This window comes from Talpa europaea (assembly GCF_964194135.1).
Source record: "Talpa europaea genome assembly, chromosome: 10".
Lineage (NCBI taxonomy): Eukaryota > Metazoa > Chordata > Mammalia > Eulipotyphla > Talpidae > Talpa > Talpa europaea.
Genome location: NC_140077.1, coordinates 15,826,913 through 15,852,032, shown reverse-complemented (window position 1 = coordinate 15,852,032; position 25,120 = coordinate 15,826,913). Strand labels below are relative to the sequence as shown.

Sequence of the window (25,120 nt, the reverse complement as noted above, 5' to 3'; positions counted from 1 at the left end):
GGACTCTGAAAGAGGATACAAGGCAGGACAGGAGATATCTTGGGATTCCCCCAGACTCTGGGACTCTTCTGACTCTGTACCTGGTCTCAGAAAGAAGGAATAGAACCTTCCAGCAGCTGACTTCTGAAGAGGGGAGCTGAAGAGCTCTGCAGGGACCAGGAAGCTGCACCTGCCTCTGGTCCTGTTGCTGCCACCACCTAAAAAGAGCATCAAAGGCCCCAGGCCTGGGTCTCAAAGAGCCATTTATTTGGTCCAGCACCACCTCAGTGCTGCTACCTCTGCTATTGTTTAGTTCAGGATCTGACATTGCTCATCCCAACCTTCAGACTGTTGCTGCATCTGCTGTGCATTTCAATGGCTCTGCCTGTGAGCGCCTTCAGCTAACTCTGTGAGTTGGATCCTAGCCAGCTACTTGCCCACATGCCATGTGCTCCAGGCCCTCGGTGGGATGGTGCCATCTTGGATAAATGGCATTTGGTTTGGAACTTCTGGACACTGTTGACCCTCTCTAGGATGAAACAGCCAGTCACTTGTGGCCTTAGTAACTCTTTTGCTAAATGGACCCTATTATTGCTGTTCTCTGCACCTGAGTGGTCTTGCAATTGAGTGCACAGGTGAAAACCCACAATGACCTGCCCTCTGTTGCACTCTGCCCTTAGGTGGTGATAGCACCCGACATCCTGTTTCACTGTGAGGCTCATTCTGTCCATTCTCCTGCAACAGTAAATCTATTCTGTTTATTGTTGGCAAAACTAATTTTAGGCATATCAAAGAAAAAAAATAAACACATCCTTTTATTTATCTTTTTATTCATGAATTCATTTACTTATTAGCAAGTACTTACTGAGTTCTTTGGGGAGTTGGTGCTGAGAATTGGGGTTAAAATAAGATTTCCTTGGAGCGTTATAAATGGAGTCCTTTTCAGATTTCTAAAAGCATCGGGCTTATCCTATAAAACTGTCAAGGCTGTTATCTTGAAATGATAAGCAGGAGGGTGAATGATTTTATACAAGCTGACTTAAAATGTGACATACGGTTTGCCTTTACATTTTCTCGGTGCTTTGCATTTTATCTGAGATTATATAATTCATATTTGAAACATGAAATTTATTAAAGGTCTATAGAGGAATCAGTACTTAGCCTCAAGAACAGTAGTAAAAAGCAACCCTTTCAGACAAGAAAATTGGAGCAATGTTTAGAAAACTATAAACTACACTATAACAAATACTATACTATACTACAGTATTTGTTAAACTATACTATACTATAACTATAAACTGTATTATAACAAATAACAAAGACAAGAAATGCAAAAATCTGAGTTCCAGTTAAAGATCACTAATCACTAATGGAAAAAAAAAAAAAACTTAACCTCTCCTACCTGCCTCACAATATTTTTGTGTGGATGCTACAATGATACAATACACACATTTTTTATAATCTGCTTGAAAATGTGCTGTTTTGAATATAGAAGGTGGTCTATACTTCCCTTTTTCATATAAATGAGCTTTGGGAGTAATGAAGGGAGGTTGGGAGGAGGGGAGAAGGCAATGAAAGAAGAAGTTATAGACAGGTAATATTCAATTTCACCATCTCTCCCATACATTTATTGCAAAGTTCTTTTTTTGTTGTTAAATACGACTAAGTGTTTGTTTTTTTTTTAATTTTTTTTGAGATTTATTTATTTATGCATACAAGAGCTGGGGTGTAGGCCAGAGGTACGGGGGGTGAGAGGATTCACCAGAGACAGAGTGGGGAGCGGCACAGGCAGATGGACTGAAGTACACCGCTGAGGGGAGCACAGGCAAGGCAGGAGACGTCTGCCGCAGAGTTCTTTGTAATTCCCCTGAGTTGGGTTTGTCTGGGTGGAAAATAATGAACTATGGGTAAAACTTTGTATTTATAATCAATGGAGCCAAATAGTTTGGGTTTGACAATCTTCTGGGCTTTATCATATGAGCTTAACCAGTTTCCATTGGTTGCTGGGTAATGGAATGCTGACATGGATCTCCAGGGAGCCAGACAACTTCCCGCTCACTCACTCACACTCCAAGCTGTACCAGGTCTGTGGGTGGGAAATGCTCAATGTTGTGGCTCGGGGGAAATTTGAAGCCCTCATACAAGTATAATCTTCACAAGTTTATAAGATTTCACATAGTAAAGAGAGGGCGCATGGGGGGAGGCTAATGTAACTGCAGGAACCATTTTCTCTGTTTCAGAGAACTAATTGGGTTCTTTCGGTCTGGTTATTTGCACTAATTGTGGAAGGAGAAGGTGGGAGGAAGAGGCCATCTCTACAATAAAAGGACAGGGCTGTCCATCAACTTTAACTCACTTAGATCTGGAATTTCAAAGTGAACAGGAGAAGGCAAATTTCAAGCTCCATTTCCTTTTAGTAAATCAGAACTTCTTGTCTGTGAGTACAGACTGACTTGTTCTGGGCCACTGTGTTCACACTGACCGTTTCTACCAAAATAACTGGGTCGTTAGAATTTGGCTTCAAACCCCGAGACAATGTCAGCAGCATCATCCTTCCAGACCAACAGAGGTGAGGGAAGTCTAAGTAAAAACTGTAGCAGGCTACAAAAGACATGCTATACCTTCCAATATACATTAGGTCAGTTTTCCTAAAATCAGCACAGTTTTCCTAAAGTCAGCACACCAATCTTCACATGATAAGCACATGATAAACACCTCTGATCCCAGGAAACTCTATATCCCCTGACCACAAATTCCATTATAGAAAGGAGATTAAGTTTACCTGAAAGACTAGCACACTAGCACTGTGGTAGTAACTTACATAATTATGAGTGCCTGACTTCCTACCCTCTGGAACTTCGGTCACTCAGTCAGTTTGCCATGGAGCAGACCAGGTACAACTAGTACAGAATGGCCTGTAATTAGCAACAAATTACCATCAGGAAGTAATTGGTGAGGTCTACCGATATGTGAATCTGGGATAAACCTGCAGGTAATGTCCCAAATTTTGCCTAGTTATTTATTTAGCATCTTTATTTGTGTTGACTCAAAGGGTTATTTAATTGAAAACCATTGTTAGCACTGGTGGGCTACCCCTTTTTCTTCCAAAGAAAATATGCATTTCAATCTGCATGACACTCACTTCTTATTATGCAAAGAAAAACAAGAAGATGACTAAGAAGAATGCATCCCACCAGTTACACAGGGCATTGAGCCAGAATTACAGCAAGCACTGCAGGGATAAGAAGCAATAGATTTTAATTGGTGCCTAGGGGTAAAGGTCAGCTCTCTTGGAACAATGGACATCTATGGTGGTAATTGATGGAGTCCTCTGTGGGAGTTTGTAAATGTCAGTAATGTACTTCCAATGGAGGCATACAGGGTTTGGTCTCAAGGAACAAAGACCACATTAATCAGTGGAGAAACATGTAAATTTGTTGGTTAAAGAATGCATTAATAATAAGGTATAAGGAGTGGACATACACAAACATCACATTACATTAAATTCAAAAGAAAGTATACTGTTTCTAATCTCAGACAAGTCCCTTCCTTAGAATCCCACATCTATTTTCCCCAGCACCAGTTCAGTTCTTTTCCTAGACATCCTCTGGAATTCAAACACTATAATTATTTGAGTCAAGCTGAATGGGTTTGGCTCCAAAAGCTATCTCCATCCCAGTAAAATTTTGTTTTCTTGAAGGAGAAAACATCAGCAATCGTTAAGAAGTTGGAGCTGTTCCTTTAAGAATATTTGGGATCCTTTTAGAAAGTAGTGGCAGAAAAGATGACATTCTAGTCATTGGGATAAACAAGGTAACTCCTGAACCCCTCTAAAAGGAGTGCCACAGCTCTGGGTTCAGCCATGCTCCACTGTGGCCCACCTCAGCAACCTCCCGAGCACCCCTGTCCCAGCCGACACACACATACACACACACAGCTCAAGACAGTGACTTTCGTGCAGGTCAGGCTTCAAGCACTGGTGGGATTTCGGTTTTCAAAGCTGAGCAAGTTTTGAAAGCACATAAATCAGGTTTGAAAACTGCTCTGCTATTAGGAACAAGGGGAGGAGCAAAGAGATCCTAAAAGTCATAAAAGCCAGGGCAGCAGACAGATTTGGCCATTCTAGCCTGGGAAGATTATCAGTTCCTGTCTTCAGATGTCCAACCCATCAAACACTCTCTCCTGCTTCACTTCTGATCTGAGTGGTTGCTTTGGATCACCACCGGTGCTGCCTCTAAAGTCTGGCTTCCACTGCCTGATCTTCTAGCACTGTCTACCCCATCGGTACCGAGGTGCTCTGCCTGTGCCACCTCTTGAGATGTCTCCTGTTGCTGTTGCCTCTGGTGTTGGCCAGCCCAGCCTCCTCATTGCTGATGCAGTGCTGCCTCAGCAGTACCACCTGTGATCACCTCCAGCCATCACCATAAGTTGGGTCCTAGTCCTGGCTTATCAGTGTAGCACCCACTCCAGGCTCCATCTTTTACAAAAAGTGTTTGTTTTGGCCTGCTGGACACTGCAGACACTATCTGGTGCAGGACAGATGGCCATTTGTGGTCTTAGAAACGCTTTCCTTTTCCTTCTCTCCCAATTTCCCCTTGTAAAAAAAAAAAAAAACAGCCTGACATTGTTACACTCCATGTCTGAGTTGTGTCTTGCACAGTGAGGACCCATTAACCTTGAGATCCCCAGGTCTGTACGGTTTCACCCCTGCAAATACTTGACTGCTTCTTGTTATGTTTCATTACATACTTCTCCCTTTCCTGTTGCCCAGGTATTCACGTGTGCCCTTGTGTGGGTGCCCTCCTAAGGTTCAACAATTTTAAGGGGACTAAATTTTCTAAAGCAGCAACTGGAGGATACAGGCATAGTACTTATACCAACAATGTGTCAAAGGAGCACACTGAGGAACACTTTTATGATATAAAAGAGTAAGACATGTAATATGTATTACCAAGTTACTAAGATTTCAGGAAATGAAAGGTACAGTTCTTGAAACAATAAAAAATCTCATACTCAATTTCTACCCACATAACTCTCTCTTCAACGTCCTTGTATGCAGAGGGCTCTGTACTGTTTTTTTCATATTAGCGATGCTAATGTCTAGCACTTAATAAATGTGTTTCTACAAAAAATGTATTGTTCTGTTGTGAATGCCATGACCCCATGTTGTTCCAGTCTGCTTTGCTGGACAGCTTAAGGCCCCTCATGCTGCTTTCCTGACTGTCCCAGACCACAGTCCTCTGCAGACTATCAGAGCCTTGCTCATCTGTACCATGTAATCCATCACCTTCTGTATTCACTGATGTTTAATTTCACCGCAGCAGCAGGATGGTAAACTCCATAAGGACCATGCAAGTTTCATGTCTTTTTTTTTTTTTTCAACATTCAACCAATGTGCTCACAAGAACCATGCATAAGTCAGACATACAATGAAATGTGTCAATTTATTTCTTCTTAAAATTGCTTCTCCATATCTCACCAATAGATCTGACTGATCAATAGTTACTCAAGATAAATGCTGAATATATCAAACCTCAGTTTTATCAATTCAGTCTTGAGAATGTCACCACTACCCATTTATTGATTTTATAATAAGCAAGACAGAAAAAAAAGTTTGTAACAATCAAAATCATGTCATTGTGTTAAAAATTTATAATTCAATTGAATAATGGAGACATTTTTTAATCTGATTATTCATAATAGTCATGTATAAATGGAAAAGAACATGTTTAAGGAGTCAAAAAGGTATAGACTTATTCATTTAATATTTGCAGTTCAACCAAAGACATGAATACACTGTGGTCTGTGAACTGGCTTCTCACGACAGATATGCTAAAAGAACATTTTCATCTTCTTTTCCCTTCACCTTTGACAAATATTTGCTTCTCTGTGAAGCCTTCCTCAAGTCCCCACAGATAAGAGTTCTATGTACATAGCTATTATGATAAATAAGTTCTGTACTGTGGCTGACTGCTTATACATTCCTCTCCTCTTCCAGGAATCCTTAAGAATAAGAACAAAGACTTATATTTTCATTCTACTCCCTACTTCTTAAAAAAGATCTGGCACAAATAGATACTTAATATTTTGGTTGAATTGACAAATGACAGCATGAGACATGGCCATATAATTTGAAACTGATTATAATGATAACAATGAAACTAACATTTATTGAAACCTTGCAATGTATCAGGTGATGCTCTTTGCTTGTTTTGACTCTTTTCATAACTACCATACAATACCGATGCAATCATTATATTTTATTTTAAAGACAAAGAAACTATATCATGGAGAGTAACAAACCAACCAACAAATAAAACCGCATCTAGGGGAAAAAAGCTAGTATCTGGCTTAGCTGGAATTGAAAGCCAGACAGACTGGCTCCAGAGTCCATTACACTAACCAGTCCACCACAACTAATGGCTCCACGGCACAAAAATTCACAATGACCACCTCTGAATGACAAATGTAGCTCCACAGTGACTGCAAATAGGTGCGGGCTAGTACACCTGACTAGTGCAGAAACTACAAGATATGCATACCAACTTGAGGCCATCCCACAGACAGAAGGGGGAGCAGGGAGGACAAAAGTTCATTAAGTGCAGGCAGCAGCAATGGTATTTGCATTTGCTGTGAGGAGGGGGCACTTAGATCTGGGCCTGCCACCTCCCCACACTTGAGTCATAATTGTGTTTTCCTTCCTGGCAAAACCAATTTCACCCGCAGCCATCAACATCTTTTACCCCTTTGAAAGCACTCAAGGAAGAACAGAGAGATAAGAGTAAATTGTACTCCCTCTGAAAGTCTTAATAAGTTCCTGGTAAATTATAATGTGTTCTCCTCTCTGAGAGATCTCAAGAGATTCTTGACCTGCTGCAGAAAATATTTATTTGATTTTATTATTTTTTTTTTTTAATGGTTTTTTTCCTTTTCTCTTTTTTTTTTTCCTGCATTTTTTTTTTTTAAGATTTATTTATTTATACAAGCACTGGGTACAGTCAGAAGCGCGGGAGGGTGAGAGAATTCACCAGAGCCAGAGCGGGGAGCAGAGCAGGCAGAAGGACCGAAGTACACTGCTGAGGGGAGCAGCGGGCGGCAGGAGAGGTCTGCGCGCCATGCGGGACCCTCCTCCGGTGGCCGGGGAGCAGCCGGGGATCAAACCGGCGCTGCAGAGGCTGCGGGCAGCTTCGCAACCCAGCGCTCAATCGCTGCGCCACCGGGGAGGCCCTGATTTTATTATTTTTTCTGTTACATTATGTCTCACTGTGCTCTTTGTCTTAGCTTTCTCTCATCACTGTTTTGTTCCTTTAAATTACTCGTAGTAATCCTTACAATCTTCACTCTTAGGATAACATCACTGCCTTTTCTCCCACACCTCTTCTGCTCTTATCTGTGAAAGATTGTACATTTAGAATATTCTATGATTCCCCATTCTTGTAGTTGTTTTCATCCATTCACATTGCCCTTTTCTTCACTACAAGCATGCTCATTTCTGGTGGTGGATGCAGTCAATCCTGGAAATACTTAGTATCCTAAGATTGCATAAAATTATATTTTCCCATTCATCAAATTATATATCCCAAACTACAGGCCTTCTTACCTGTGAAGCTCTAAGCCCACCTCATTGCCTAGAAGCTGTAGTTTTTGTTTTGCAATAAGCATTTTATATAGTTGATTGAGAAAGCTATGGAATGAGAAGTGTGTTAAAAGTTAGGGACCCTATGGAGGAGGATGCATAGAGGAACACAGCAATAAACTCATCAAAAGATTTGGTCAAGAAATAGGTCAGATCAGAAAAAGAAATGGTTAAATGGGAACAATTTAGTTCCTGAGGCTGATAGCATGCTCTTAATTTCTCCAGGGAAGAAAAAAAGTGGTTTTATTAAAGATTCGTCAACATTGATTTTGTTTTTCTTGACAGCACCAAGAGAAAGCTTGGGGCAGACCTGATATATTGGAGTGAAACATCCCCACCCTAGTAAATATGGCGAATTTCCTGTAGTAGCTGGCATTCATCTCCATCCATTGTGAGAACAGCGCAGGCTATTCACTAGAAACAAATGTTCTAGATACAGTATGTCAAACACCAGATGATGGAAACCTCTGAGAAACCACAGGGAGTATGCTGGGAATAAATAGACCAGAATGTTGGAAAGACCTCTGACCATTTTCCACAGCAGACTGTAACTTGGAACCAACCTGAAATAATGCATTTGACCTTCACAAAAGGGTAATGGATCGACATTTAACATTCAGCCAGCCAAACTGCAGAGAATATAAGCTCTAATAGGGCAGATGATGAGCAAAAGTAAATAAGTAGATTGATAAATAACTAAATAAGAAAAATGTGCTCCCCAAAGAGCTATTAAGCAGCCAGTGCATATGCATATTTGAAGGATGATTTGCCTTTGATACAGGTTTCCTTTTATATATGAGAACTTACGTTCTTCTGGCCATAAAGGCAACCTACATTCTGAGACCCAGTCAGTGGTATAAACATGCAGTGGCCAGAACATTCTTACTTCATAATATTTGTAGAATAATTTAGGTCCTGTACTATGATTAACTTCATTAAATGTTGTTTATTAAAAAGGAATAAAACCAAAGGATAGAGTTCCTGTCACCCCCATCCATTGGTAGGGAGATATTACCTGAAACCAACTTTTTAAAACTTTGAAAAGACTGGTCTGTAGCTGTACCACCTTTCCATCAAGTGAGCCACCTACATTTTTTTCTTTAAAAACAGAAATGTGGCTAAAAAAGACTCGCTGAATCATGACATCAATATCCTATAAACTTGCTTCTCATATAGCTATAACTTGTTTTTTAATCAGCAATTCATGATTTAAATTTAATATATTAGATGCTTATTCATTGGTAGACACAAAATCTTATAAATGAGGAATAATAAATATGTGACATTATATTCAAGTTTCTTTCCAAAACATTCGTTCATACTACCCAATGCTACATGAAATATAATGGAAAACTATATTCTAAAAGTATATAGTATAGAAAAGTATATTCTAAACTTGTCTTTTCTTTTTACATTGATATTAGAGATGTATAGACAAGATTGATTAAAATCAAGTAGATATCTACTGTATAGTAGATTGTATTAAATCAAAGATCATGATTTACTTATGAATGTTAGTTATCATATAAAGTAATACAAAACATATGGTTGTTGTAGGTATGGTTCAGTCTACAGAGGAAGAAAGGTCCACAAGACTTGTTATTGGGCCTCCCCGGTGGCACAGCGGTTGAGCACTGGGTTGAGAAGCTGCCCGAAGCCTATGAGGCGCCAGTTCGATCCCCAGCTGCTCCCCGGCCACCGGAGGAGGGTCCCACATGGCGCACAGACCTCTCCTGCTGCCCGCTGCTCCCCTCTGCAGTGTACTTCTGTCCTTCTGCCTGCTCTGCTCCCTGCTCTGGCTTTGGTGAATTCTCTCACCCTCCCGTGCTTCTGACTGTACCCAGTGCTTATATAAATAAATGAATGAATGAATGAATGAATGAATGAATGAATGAATGAATGAATGAATAAATAAATCTTTAAAAAAAAAAAGACTTGTTATTAAGCTGTTTTCTATGGAACATTCCAGAGGGCTCCTCAGCATCACAATGGGATAAAGAAAGGGTACACTATGGGCACTGCTCCCAGCAATCTGTCCCTATTTCAAACAGATCACCTTCCTCTTATTTATTCTGTAGCATAGTTGAAACCCAGGAACATGGAGTATTAACTGTTGGACAGTCACCCAAAAGGGGAAAAAAAAAAAAAAACATAGATGTGGCATGCTTTCTTGGATTTGATTTTTGAATGTTCAAGAAGAGAATGGGGCAATGCTTGATGGACTGAAACAGTATAAACATTCAGCTGTACCCAGGAAGGATCAATAAGATCAGCTTTCCCTTTAGCCATCATGACCTGAGTTAAAGTGTAGGGAAGTAAGCAAGTGTTAGCATTAAGTCTGAAGTTTGGAAAATGTCACATCCACTATGGCTCTGAGTTCATGTATCCCATATTTCATGAATGAAACATACATTATTTTTAGAAGATTAGAGGCAAACGCAAGATCTTGTGTACAAAGGGACAGATGAAAGAGCTAGAGTGGAACGAGCCAGTGCCGAGTGCCCACCAAGGGAAATGTCGTGCTCCTTCTTTGATGTATTATACAGCACATGAGCACGCCTTTGCCTCTCCAGATAATGTTGAGTGAGTGTTATGCAAAGTCCTGGCATTTTAAATATTAATCAGACTCTTCTTAGCTAGAAAAGATAAAATTATACATAATGGCCTAGAAATGACTAAAACCTAAGGGGATTTTTTTACTATCCTTGTTTATTCAGTTGAAAAAAAATTAATTTCCTAATTAGAGAAAGTAAATGAGTCAAAGCTGGTTTCACGATGTACTTCTGTGCAAATCCCAGCCAGGAGGCCAAGACCCAACCTAACTAATCCTAAGTTCAATTTGAGAAGTAAGTCAGCCATGTGCTGCTGCACACCAAGGCCCTGTGCTCAGCTGCAAAGCTCATCATGGCACTCTGTCCCACCTAGGACCTTGCAGAACAATGGAAGTGGGAGGTTTACACGTGGTCAAAAGCAACCATGATCGTAAGAGAGAAAGTGCTAGAAAAGAGTAGCAGATGTCCTGGAGAAAAGAGAGAATGAGAAAATCTCATTAGTGGAATTGAGTTTTACTTCAATGGCTTAATCATCTTAGTTTTTCATTTGCCAGTTGCAGGCTACCTCAGGCAAGTCACTAACTGCGGCAGACTCAGTTTCTCTATCGTAAATGAAAAAGCCAAATCTGGATCTCTCCAACAGCTTTTAGGTTCTGATTTAATGATTCATAATTTTCCATAAGATGCTCCCAACCATAAGCTCGGCCATGTTCCCAAGAGTCACAGTATGATACTGACCACCCAAGCAAATGTCCAGGGGACCTAAGCCTGCCCAGTATATAAAGAGAAAAGGCAAGAAGATAATAATCAAATGCTTATTTAGAAAGTGCCACATACAGTATGGTAATTAAAACCTAAACATCTGGAGAAAATGCAAACAGTGTTTAATGTTGGCACGTACCAAGAGACCCGCAGGAATGATCAATGTGTTCTGAGGAGCCAGGGTCCTATTTATAGGATGCAAGTCTTGGAAGGCTCCCTCAGCAGGAATGATATTAATTAAGTGGTGATAACACAGAAATGAGAGGGAACTGGTGGTGTATGGAGGGGACACAGGAAATACAAAGCATGAATACTCTCTAGGATTTTTCTTTTCTGGGAACATAGTGTGCATAATACAAGGACATAACAACTAAATGAATAGGCTGTTTCAAGTTTAAAACAACAAAAACACTTTTTCCCTTTCTTCTCTCCCCCAATGAATTCCGCTTGAGATTTTGAATTCTTTAATCCTTGAAGATGTTACACAACACTTTGTAAAAGGAGAACAGCTAAGGTTGGTTGGGGGTGATGAGAAAGGTACAGCTGATAAATGCACACAGAGTATAAAGAAGTTTTCATTTTAGGCAGACTACAAATAAACTCAGTGAGAATTTAAGAGTGAGGCTGCGATTTCAGCATTGATTTTTTTTTTTCCTTGCTACATTTGTATTAGTTCTTCCCATCACCCTCTATATCCCATCTGTTCTTTTCAGGTACAGGTTAAATCATCTTTTCTCACAGCAGATTGTATGTATGCAGCCAATAAACCACTGCTGACATGAACAAGCCATGGGATTTATCATGAACTAGGGGAGGGAAGGGCTCTCCTTCCGAGACATGGTGACAGCTAGTCTGCCTGTCATCTGGCAATAGGATGCACTCATTCCTGCTCTTATGCCCCCACCTCCTATATCAAAGGCCAAGTGCAGGGTTCCTGGGAAAGAGAGTGTACATGAGCTAAGACCTGGGAACATGTCTTGTAACCCTAACCCTAACCCTAACCCTCGTCTGACCTATGTTAAGATACCAGTTCTTACTATAAACACAGGAATGCAAGGAAAGCAACTGTAATTTACAGAAGACTTTCAGAGAAACAGACTGTGGATGATCATCAATTTAAATTGTAAATAAGGGTTTGCTTTGTTTTTGACTCTGACCCCAGTAATATCCCTAAAAGGCTGCCTGCAAAGCCAGGGCATGATGCCCACTACTGGAGACGTGTTGGTTAAGAACAGAGCTTGCTCTAACAAGCAGCTAAAAACAGCAGTAACAATGTGAAGGCCAAACAGCTTTCTGGGAATGCAAGACAGTTACCCTGATACCAGTTTTATTCCAGTTGCTTCCACTGAAGTGATAAGCAGAGAAGTTTCTGGTTCAAAAGATGCTAACTGCTAGATAGCACCCTAGAGACCTAAAAGAATTAATACAACCTGTTAAAGGAGCCTGTCTTTTCACTGAAGACAGAAAAGTCCTAGGAGAATTGGAACAAATTTAAGTGTCTTTGTCCTGCATAATTAATAAGCTTGATATTTCTTCTTTTTTATCCCTTTTAACATAAACTCTCATTGAATGCGAGGAATACATTCACACTTTAAAATGTTGTGCAGGTATTATCTCTTTGGTTCAAATATTCCCTTTTGAGGGAGGGGAGTACATATTTCATGGTGATAAATTCACCTCATAAGTAGAAAAACTGTACACAAATATACTGCTATGTCAACTTTATTGATTTTTGCACCATTGTAAAGACCTTCATCGTCCTCCAATATTTCTTAAATCTATCAGCATCTCAGAAAGTGACCCTGAAGGCCCCATTTATCTGTAAAGGAAAAGATCCCTTCTCTTAGGCTCACCCATAAACATTATGATTTAAACAGCTCAGACCCACCTCTGCTTCTGGAAGAAAAGCTGTTTTCTCTTAGTCATGGGCAATGACTTTTCTTTCTCTGGAAATGGGGTTTGCCAAGTCTTAATTCCACCTAAATGCCAAGGCCAAATGCGCTTTCTAACATCCTCCAGATAGCAATAAATTAAGAATGCAGTATGAGTGATAGTAGTGCATAGACATGAGTGCATTCAATGGCAGGGCACTTGCTGTATTCTATATAAGCTTTCCTTGCAATCTTAGAAGCTACATCTGGGCATGAGAGGATGGTGTTTCAAGTTCTGCTCCTACAAACACTCTTGTAGTTTCCAAATCATTGCCACAAATTCTTCAACTATAGAAAAACCTATAATCACATTCAATATCAGCATCTCATTTTTTTCCCTATTATTCCTGTCTAAAGGCATCAAAACAGAGATTCTATCACTAATTAGAACAATGCTAAAATTTCCTCTGGCAGTAAATCCCTTTGTTTTTGCTTGAATCAATTTACAAATGGGAAAATGCAAATGACTCATCCAAAGTCACCTCCAAATGGAAAGAGTGTCAAGGGAACTTTTAGCTATAAAACATTTTGCTATGTTTACTATTACAACACAGAACCTTTGAGGGTGGAAAGCTAGCTTTATTTCTCTTGTGTTCTATGGGGCATAGCACATTTCCTAGTATAGTTGTTGATGGTTAAATGGAGTTTACTAAACATGTGAACTAGAAGAAAAATTGATAGGTGCTATAAGAAGCAAGTCAAAACTAACAAACATAACTAAATCTCACAATAAAAATAAAGGATATAATGTCAGTTCCTCCATTTAGGGCTGTTATTACCAGATCAAAATTGTTTTGATATAATTGTTGATGTTGGACCAATCATCAGCAAGTAAGGGGAAAGAAAGGAAAATTCATGGCATAGATCTACATTTATGAAGTTGACATACTTGAATAGTTCTGTCCAATACTGTGGTCATCAGCCATGTGTAGCTATTTAAATTTAAATTAATTACAATTAAAAGAAATGAAAAAATTCAGTTCCTCTATCCTACCAGCCATATTTTATTACTCACTAGTCACACTAGCTAGCTATATAGTACTGGACAACATTTGTATTGCAGAAAGTTCTACTAAATACTGCTATTTATAGAGAATAACTGTTACTATTACTTCCAACTTCTTCCTATACTTATATGAAAGAGAAGAAAGAGGGAAATGAGGAAAGAAGAATAAAGAGAAGAGGAAACATTAAAACTTAACTCTTCCTTGTTGTAAATATATGAAATGCCTTATTGCAGAGAATCCTTACAACTTTCCCTCTGAGGAAGATATTATACTATAATAATCACTATTTTAAATTTGACAACACTGTGCTAAGAAAGATTAAATAAATTATAACAGTAATGCACTATTTAGCTGAGATGGGTTTTTACTCAAATCATCTGACTCCAAAATCTAGGCACAACTACTAGGTGATGCAGTTTCTACTAAAGAACTTGAAATGTTTAGAACCACAGGGAACATCACACTTTATGTGAGTGGTTCTTAATCCAAGACACATAACAGAAGCATCTGAGGAAATTTTTCATGACACAGTTACATGACCTTAATGCACTGCAACAGGGGGTGTACCCAGGGCTTACCCATTAGGGGATCATCTAGTGCTTAGGATGTGCAGCTGCAGAAGAGGGTTACTGTAGAGATGTTCTCATCCAACATCCTCATTCCAAATAACAAAATGCAGAGCCTCCCCAAGGTCTGAGACATTAACACAGACTGAAAGGAGAGCCTGCATATCTCTGTTACCATCAAGGCAGAATACAGTTTAGGATGTATCAAGGAACAGCACTTCTCTATTTTCTAGTAGTGTGTGCTGTTTTATGTAATCAATATAATACTTAGAAATTGGATCTCAGAATTCAAATTTTGATAATTAAAGTTTATAAAAAACAAACATCGAATGTAGTATCACTCTCCTCCTGAGACAACAGGGTTTCCTCGTGTAAAAATGAGTATTTTTCTTACTGAGAAAATAGCATCTCCAAAGAGGAGATAACAATGGGAGCAATATAATGTAGCAGAAATAGTATGATTGCCAACTAAGCAACCTGAAATCTGGTTCCAATTGTGACTTGAACTCTGTGGTGAGGGCAAATCATTTCCTTTCTTTGAACATTAGTTTCCTGACCAGTAAAATTAGAGTGCGGTGCAGGATGATCTCCAAAGCTCCTTCCAGAAACGCCTCGATCCTAACACGTGAAGGCTGAATAAACTCAGAAATGAAACTCCCAACCTGCTGTAGGACAAGTACGTATTCACTTAAATCCTAGTCTACTTATTCCATGCAGAGAAAAAATAGGGGACATTAGATGACAAGACCTTCTTTTTCTCTATCTTGTCAAGGCTCATTTTTATTCCTATGACTAACTGGTCAGAATCCTTACAAGAGTCAGCTGCATCCACTCAAGACTGTAGCTGCCTTTCGGAAACATTATCATATACCTACTCCTCGCCCTCCTATGCTCACAGTTGCTGATCTGCAAATTACCATATGTCAGACATTTCACCACCTTAACATCAATCAACTTCTCTTTACATCACCAATTCCAGAATAACAGCAATGAATTTTTAGGTGACTAGAGAGGTCAGCCAACCAGACAGAAGTCACATTCATGAATAAGGAGCTGAATATACATTTCTTACCTTACGCTTGTTGGTAGGACACACGTAGAGATAGCTCAAAATTGTTTTCAATCCAACTTTATCATTCAGTTTCTCATAGGTTGTCCCATAATCAGTTGACCTATAATTCAAAAGGAGTATTAATGCGGACAGAAGTATACGTCACCACCACTTGTCACTATAATGCATGTTTTACATAGTAGAAATGGCTCTTGGGAGGTTTCTGAATGATTCATGTAGTATATAATGATGCTTAATTATGTACACAGTGGCATCGTGTGAGTGTTTAACATTTGCATTTAAATTGAATTGGTAAAAATTAAAACTCCATCTCTCTACTGCTCCTTAATATACTCACATTGCATACAGGATGTGGTTCATTTGAAAAGATTAAAGGATGAGGATGTTCCTTGAATTGACCAAAGAAATAAAGAGCTTCTACAGATCTGACATTTCTAAATTTTTGCTTTATTTTTGGCACAGAGGAAAGTCAGATTCCCCTGATTTATGTACAAACTATGTTTCCTTTCATGAGTCATAGAATATATGGTGGGTAAGTCCCTGCAAAGGTCATTCAGTCTTTTCCTATTAATTAAGAGTAAGAAAATGTCTTCATAATAAGTGAAATTTCATAGTCTCAGTGGCCTTTCCTAGTGTTAAGTAATCAAAAAGTTTGGAGGACATTACTTCTTGGCCCTTTTCTGGAGATATGCTCATTTCTATCATTGGCCAATAATTTATTAATTCAGATTGATTAAGTAGATTTTAATCAGATTTTTCATAAAATGATATTAAAAATTTCAGAATTATAATTTCACTAGATCATCTTGACCATGTATAAGGAATACTATCTGTATTTGAAGAAAGTGGTTGAGAGAACCTAAGTGAGCTATTCAAAGAAATCAGATGATAAATGGCTAGTTAGATTTTGAGTCCAGAGGTTCTGACTCTAATTCCTGTGCTACTTATATTATACCACAGTTGTTTTTTTTGTTTGTTTGTTTGTTTAAGGAAACAAATGTAAAATTTCCAATCTTCTTTATAACCATAAGTGATTCTCCTTAAAAAAAAAAAATCCAACCATTCATTCATTAAACTTTTGTGCAATTCATTAAATGTACCAGGTGCTGTACTAAATACTAAGATGCAACACATTGTCCCTACTCTCAATAATCAAACAGTTCTATTTGAGAGACAGAAATATAAATTTATAATGCATTAAGGGCATTGCTGGAGATAAGCATTTACAATGCTTAGAAAATAAAAATGGTTTCATTAAACAAAGAAATGCAATTATTTTCATTATTTTCACTTGTTTCTGATATTAATAAAAATTCAAAATTCCTACAGGTCATTAAAACTAACTAGAAAAATTCTGTGTCAACAACTTCACTATCATGAATTAAAAGCATATTCTGGGCCAAGCGTTGGAGCAATAAAGCTGTGTAATAAGTGATTCTGGAATTAAGAATTTATTCTGAGCATGATCCCTTCTAGCTCCATCCATGTTGCTGCAAACTGCATGTGCGTATTTTTTTTGATTGCTGAGTAATATTCCATTGAGTATATATACCACATCTTCCTGCTCAGCAAAATAAGTCAGAAAGAAAAAGAAAAATACCAGATGGTCTCACTCATAGCAGGGATTTAGAAAACCTAAATAAGGGACCAGGAAAAAGACTAATTAATACAAAGTAAAAATCAAAATCAACATGCAACAATAAACCAGAGACACACCACGGGGGTGTGGGGGGGCAGGGAAGGGGAGAGGAAGGACTAGGGTCAAAATAAGGGCAGGTACAATTGTTTGGGGCATATAACCAAAATGATAATGCATATATTGTGCAAAAATGAAAAAAAATGTAAGAATTATATAAAATATTTTTTTTTTCTGATTGGGAATCTGGGTCTTTTCTGCTACATTTTATAGGATTTCTATGATACTTCAAATCACTGAAGACTGAGGTATGATGCAAATATTCTTGGAAAAACTACATATCTTGAAAAGGGAAACTGGGAAGGAATTGATAAAAGGGAAGTGGTAATATATAATGAACTAGAAGGCAACTTGTTTGACTAAAATATATAACTAATATGTAATGGGCTTTCTTCAACACCAGGCTGTGCTCTATCCCCAAAACACTGACTTGATAGACAAGAATATTTGAAGAACATTTCTAGCCTTTCCACAGGAAATGTTATCCATAAACCTCACAAATTTCCTTAAGTCCTTCTTCCATAGTCACCTTTTTCTCCTAAACGCATAGCTAATGTGAGATTCCCTTTTACTTTCAGTGAAATATCTGATACTTTTGATATAGTCCAATCTTGGTGTTTTTGTTTCCAAGCTAATCTTGGCCTTGCTGGGTGAATAAAGAAGTAAGAAATGTAAGTGAGAGTATTATTGTTTCATACCAGCACTGCTTATATACAAAATGTCACTAGCCTCTCTCCAGCTCTTTTGGGGATAATTGTCCATTCATTATTCTGAACAATGCTCATAATACAAACAAGGACATGCAAAATCACATTGGGGGGGTGGTGGTGATGGTGACAAGAGGGGGATAAATTGTGCAAATACTCCCATGGTAATAAATTTTGCCTGGTAAAACATTAGTACATTATTTTTTCCCTAAGTTATAGATAAGAAAATGGTTCTACTTTCCTAATAAGAAAATAGGAAAGCAGGTTAGGGAATAAGGATTCAGTCTATAGAGTGTAGGATAATTAGTTTCTTAAAATTTCCATTAATTTCATTCCTGAGCTATTCAACGAATATCTTTAAATTCAAACTTATAATACAAGGGCAAATGAGGATGATTCCAGATACACTCCATTATTTGTGTATGCTTGTACTTAACTGAAATCCCATTGTGACAAGCTAAAGGAGCTAGTTAAGATAAACATTAATAACTTATTTTTTTTTCAGAAAGCTTACAATATGTCATTGAACATTTCCCCCTTGTAACATCACCAATCCAGATCCTACACAGTATTTACCAATCTTGTGCCATTTTATTATCCTTGATTTTTCAAAATTTAAAAACATCATTAAAATTTATAAATTCTCAATTCCATCTGAAATCCAAAGATAAGCATAGGCTCAGAGTAAACTGTTGTGAAACAATCTGACAAGTACACAGGGACCTGAAAAAGATAGGAACAGCCACATTCCACTAGCTTTAAGTCAGATAAAATAGACTTCCTGCTAAAAAGGGTAACCAGACAGAGATGGACATTATATAATTACTATGGATATAAACATCAAGAAGACATAACTTTCAGTGATATATCAATATAGGCACTGATGTACATAAATCAAATAAAGCAAATTCACGATCTAGAAAAGACATTGGAAACAACATGGTAGTTGCAATGGATTTCAACACCTTACTGTCATCAATGGACAGATCAATAAGATAGAAAATCAACAAGGAGGGGCTCCCTATTGGCACAATGAGTTAAGACGCAAGCTATGAAGCTCTTGGCAGCCACTGCAGCATGTGTTTGATCCCTACTCAGGGAGAGACCCACATGGCACAGCAGACCTCTCCTGACTCACTGCTCCCCTCAGTGTACTTTGGTCAGTCTGCCTGTTCTGTTCCCCTGGTAAATCCTCTCACCCTCTGGTAAATCCTCTCACCCTCTACGCCTCTGGGCTGTACCCCAGTTCTTGTATACATAAATAAATAAATCTTAAAAAAATAAAATCAATAAGGAAGCGAGTCTTAAATGAGAATTTAGACCACATGGCTTAATACACACTTATAGGCAATATACCCCCAAAAAAGCTGACTATACATTCTCAAGTGCACGTGTAATATTCTAGATAAATTGTGGATCATAAAACAAGCAAAAATAAATTCATGAAGACTGAAATCATATCAAGTATCTTCTCTGATCACAGTGATATCAGACTAGAAATCACCCACAAAAAGAAGCAGGAAAAAATCTCTACTATGTAGAGGTTGAACATACTACTAAATGACTATTAATGAGGACATTAAAGAAGGTTTTTTTTTTTTAAGAGGAGATGAATGAACTTATGAGCTACCAGAACCTCTGAAACACAGTGAAAACAGTACTAGGAGAAAAGCACATAGGAACACAGGTCTACATCAAGACATCAAAAACAGCTCAAATAAATAATCTAACTTTACATCTCAAGGAATCAGAAAAAGAAGAAAAAACAAAACCAAAAATCAGTAGAAAGAAGAAAAAAAAATAGATCATCAATGAATTACAGAAGTCAAAAAAAAAAGAGTCCAAAAGATCAAAGAAACCAAAGGTTGGTTCTTTGAAAAAACAGACAAACCTCTACCTAGACTCACAGAGAAAAAGGAAAAAAAAAAAACCTAAAATAGAATACGAAAGGGGAGAAGTAACATCAGACATATCAGAAATAGAGATGTTTACTGAATATATTTGATTATAGGATCCATTCTTGATGAATACCTAATGAGATTAAACTTTTGTATAACCAAAGTTGGAAAGCACAACATTAAAGACAAAAGGACAAAAGAAAAATCTTGGCTCTTGGCTTCATTAAAAAGGGGGAACAATAAGAATATTGTAAACAAATCCAAATCACAATGAAAAATGCCAGCCTATAAATGCCATAAAGTGATTCCTGTTGTAAAAGTCAAAGTGGAAGTGACCTTAAAACATTTGTATCATACATAGATATAATTAAGATGAAATATAAGCAGCCTTGAGTTCTCAACTTGTACCATTTTAAAAGCATTCCAAAGCAAGAATTTTTTTTTTTTTGCTCAGGTTTTGTTTACAGGTTGACTTATCTACAGAAGATAAACAGAGCTTCTGTCAACACCTATGCTGTGCTAGAAAAAGCTGAAAGCTTAAAAATTAAGCATTTCAGGAAAATAAGTGATTAAATCAAGGCTCACATGTTTTTTGTTTTTGATCTTTAATCCTCACTCTATTCTTTTTATAAACATATCTTAAGTGACTTTTAGAACATTTGAAAACATCTATATTTAAGTATTTAGTTTACATCTACAGCTGGAATGAGTTGCTCTCAAGGTTGAAGAAAGCGAGTTCAAGATGTGACACCTGCCCTCCAAGGCATATGATCTCCTTAAATGGCAAAGTCTTCCAATACAATCATCAATAATCATGATTGGTTTCCACAAGAAGTGTATGACTGGATTTCTTCTACTATAACCTTATGTCATCAAATGAAATAGTAAAAAAAAAAATACAGACTCATTTGTAAACTAAATTAATGCATTGAAAATGCTAAGTACAATGACTAGCATAGAAAAAAGCAATCTGTCTATAAATAATAGCTTTTGATATTCATGTTGTCACTCATTTTTCTTTATTATTTTTGGGATTCTTTGCCCAACACCTATTAAAACCCATAGCATTAACCCTTAAGGAAAATTTCAGTCATTAAAAATTATGTAGATTTAGTTTGCTTACAAGATGTTCATGAAGCTATTCCATGTTTAAATGTAAAATTAATTTAACCTATCCTATTTTAAGGAATATAGTGAGTAATTTTCTATGGGACTTTCATCAGAGAGGTGAGGGTAAGAACTGAAATCTGAGAGTTCGAGATTACATATTCTGCTTTTATAATGATGGCACCAGGATTCTGTTGAATAGACTAGTATACTTATGAAACTTAAGAGACAATAGAAACAAATGTTTATTGGGCACTTACATTGTGATTTAATCGCTTTACATGCAGAGGGAAATGAGATGAACACTGATATTAATCACGTTACAGGGCCTCCCCGGTGGCGCAGCGGTTGAGCGCTGGGTTGCGAAGCTGCCCGCAGCCTCTGCGGCGCCGGTTCGATCCCCGGCTGCTCCCCGGCCACCAGAGGAGGGTCCCACATGGCGCGCAGACCTCTCCTGCCGCCCGCTGCTCCCCTCAGCAGTGTCCTTCGGTCCTTCTGCCTGCTCTGCTCCCTGCTCTGGCTCTGGTGAATTCTCTCACCCTCCCGTGCTTCTGACTGTACCCAGTGCATGTATAAACAAAAACAAACAAACAAACAAACAAACAAACAAACAAACAATAAATAAATAAATAAAACATGCCTCTATTAAAAAAAAAAATCACATTACAAACAAGGAGGATCAAGAAGTACAACCAATCTACTTAAGGCCATAGAATAGGGTCAGTGCAGCTATCACAAGGCTGCTGTTCCAGTCTGGGTCCTTAACCCAATGCTGCATTGCCTCTCTCAAAAGCCAAAGGTGGGTAAGGACATATATTTACAACAGATGATGGGGCCTCCCCTGGTGGCTGGTGCAGCGGTTGAGTGCTGGGCTGCGAAGCTGCGAAGCCTCTGCAGAGCACAGGTTCGTTCCCCAGCAGCCGGCAAGGGTCCCACAAAAAAAAAAAAAACAAAAAAACAAACAAACAAACAAAAAAAAAAACAACAGAGGATAGAATTCAGAAAGCTACTAAGTTGGTGAACATGTAACGATTTGGGAGAGCATGGTACACCTGGGGAGGCAATGGAAGCTCTGTGAATCTCTTCTTTGTGTGTGGTTCTGTCCTCTGTGATAAATCCGGTATCTAGTAAATAAATGGATTTCCTGAGTTCGGTTTGCTGTTCCAGGTGAAGACAGTGACCTGGGAGCCTCACATTTATAGCTACTCAATAAGATGTAATGACAATAATCTAATTTTGCGTGGGGCACCTGAAGTCTGAGAATGGGCTTATGGCGACTTTCATCTGATCCCATATGGTTAGAATCATGTGGAGTTTACCTGCATCTGGGTTTGGTGACCTGCATCTGAATTGCAGGAGGGTCTTGGGAGACCTAGCCCTTAGGCTGTAGAACATGATATTCTCTCTGGTAGACAATGTCATAACTGATTTGAATTCCTGAACACCCTGCAATATCAGACAATGGCTTGATGGTATTGAGAAGCCTCACCAGCCCCACTGCCACTGGTAATTGTAATGCAGGAAAACCCAACACTGCAGCCTTTCAGAAAGAATTTTGAGAAAAGTATATGCATAAATTCTCACAATGATCTAAGAGAAAAAGAAGGTATGTCTGATATCTGGTCCACTCTGGCCTCTCAGAAGGCAAGAAATATGGACAAAATGAGTGGAATCAACTAGTTGTGATCTGATGATGTCTCATGAAGATTATCAAGTGGTCACAGCCCAGTAGAAGGAGTAAGTACTTGAAGTCAAACAGAACCCATCTTTGGCACTTACTACCAGTCAGTGGTCTGGTTTCCTCGGCAAATAAATACCAGCCTGCTATGGACAAGTCACATTTGTAATAGTGAGAGGCCAAACTCTTAATTCCTATTTCTTTTGCCTGCTCCGCACCCTCTATCCACACCAGCATTGTGCTTCCCTTTATTGGGAAAATGCTCCCCTAACTAATGGCCCCATCACTGCTTTCTGGATACAGGCCATGCTGAATGCAATTGCAACCTCTCTCACACCCTAGCACACTTGATCTTCCATTCCTCATATAGGATTTATCTCCTATGTGAAAGATTTGCACTTATTTTTATTGTCTTTCTTCCCCACCAAAATGTAAGCTCCGGGAAAGCAGAAAATACTTTTTGTTTCTTTGTCTTCCTAGCTCCAGAAGAAGTCCTGGACATAGTAGTACTCACAATTTTTGGTTGACTGGATGGAAGGATACTTGCTCATTTCACCTGGTCCAATGGAATTTCTAGGAAGTCAGAATTAAGCAGCTCACGTGAAGCTGACTACTGCAGTTCCTGGAATCAGGGCTGTGAGCAGCTGAGTGGGATGAGGTGGGGCCAGCATGGCAAGCATATTCCAGGCTCTGCTGCTTTTCAAATAAGAAACCTCCATCTTGTGCCAACTTCCTAACCATTCTCACTGCCATAGTGACAGTAAATACTTTTTTTTTCACCTGCAAATCCCCAATATCTAGGACAGTGCTGAACATGGCAAGTGCCTTCTCCATGTCGGGGATAAATGAATAATACATGAAGCCAAGGCTAAGCCAGGCTACTTCTTCAAAAATAATTTAGGAAGTGTTCAAAAAACTTGACCTCCTCCCCCTTCATCTCTAGGTTCCAGAAAGAGAAGATGCCTTATTTCAGAAACCAGAGTCATTTTGCCAAGGTCACAAAACAAAGACTTCAGCTGGAGAGGGAAGCACAGAGAGAAGAAGCATCAGGCATTACTCAACTCAGCATCAAGGAGATGTCCTGGAAGCGGAACAGCCTTGACCTCTAAATCAAGCGGTTGTGGCTTCTGTGTTTTGTTTCTTTCCTAAAATCATTAAGAGCAGCAACGTTCATTGCTTCTAGCACATTTGGCGGCATAAAAATAGCTTGCAAAGCCAAAGGCGTATTGGCTGCATGGCAGACTCTGCTCCTTAATAACTTAGGATGCATGAGGTTAGAGCAGTGAGAATAATTTAGGGTTTGGAAAATGTTTGTGAGTGAGTCGACATTTAAATAACTTCATTATCATTCATTGACAGATTTTTTTTAACCTGTCAGTGCAATTGATATTTCTATTACCATGTTATAACAAACCCCTGCACATTTTAAATACAGTCACCAGATTCCATTAGTCTACCCACTGTCAAGAAAATATCTCCAAATCCATTTTTCATAATACCTCAAGAATATAATAGGCAATCTACATCAAACCATGACGTGGAGCTGAAGGAAATTGCTTCCTGCTTTCTAAGGATTCTGCCTTGAAATACGTTTGCCTGTCAGCCTAAACATGTAATTTAAATGTGCTGCTGCGGCGATGTTCTGGTGCATCCTGAGCTGAACAAGTCTCCCTCTGTCTCCTGGGTTCCCTGAGCTTTCAGATTAAGGTGCAGACTGAGGGCTAATGGGGTTAAACTAAAGGCTGAAGGGGAGACACATCAATGTGACATAAAGATATTCCCAGTTTGCCATAGGTCATAGATTTTTCAGTAAGAAAGCTTTTATTTTAAAAATGTAAGACATGGTACTTATGTGTTAATAAGTGGTAAAACTTCCCCCTCCTCTTCGGGTTGTCTCTGTGCTGTGATCTTTTTCCTTGTTATATCACCATGCCCATTCTTGATGGTTTGAGTCAAGAAGGGCACTTGAGATATGAAACATACATGCAATTGATCATGACTGTATGAATATGACCTGAGGGATGGGTGGCAATGATGCCTATGACACAGAGCCACTCACACGCCATGGATTTCAGCTGCTCCACAATACAGAGAACATTAAAGATAGGGATTACCTTTGCCTCCCAAACATCTGCTAGCTTATTTTTTGAGTATAATAATAAGCAAAATTTGCACTGATACCTGGTTTTTCCATTTTGCTTAAGAAATGGAGGGCAAATTAATTTAAATAGAAGTCTCCTGGCCTCCCCCCGGTGGCGCAGCGGTTGAGCGCTGGGCTGCGAAGCTGCCCGCAGCCTCTGCAGCGCCGGTTCGATCCCCGGCTGCTCCCCGGCCACCGGAGGAGGGTCCCACATGGCGCGCAGACCTCTCCTGCCGCCCGCTGCTCCCCTCAGCAGTGTACTTCGGTCCTTCTGCCTGTTCTGTTCCCCACTCTGGCTCTGGTGAATTCTCTCACCCTCCCGCGCTTCTGACTGTACCCAGTGCTTGTATAAATAAATAAGTAAATCTTTAAAAAAAAAAAAAAAAAAG

General features: G+C 38.8%; 1 protein-coding gene across 4 annotated transcripts in view; it reads right to left on the bottom strand.

The window, feature by feature from the left end:
• The window catches only part of SORCS1 (sortilin related VPS10 domain containing receptor 1), a gene marked incomplete at both ends in the record, with an annotated part of 470,229 nt that overhangs the window by 197,102 nt on the left and 248,007 nt on the right, over positions 1-25,120 (bottom strand). For all 4 annotated transcript variants that reach the window (XM_084244881.1, XM_084244882.1, XM_084244884.1 and 1 more), the window contains one exon: positions 15,506-15,605. In XM_084244881.1, coding sequence (XP_084101007.1) covers positions 15,506-15,605 — 100 coding nt within the window. The remainder of the gene's footprint in view (positions 1-15,505; positions 15,606-25,120) is intronic.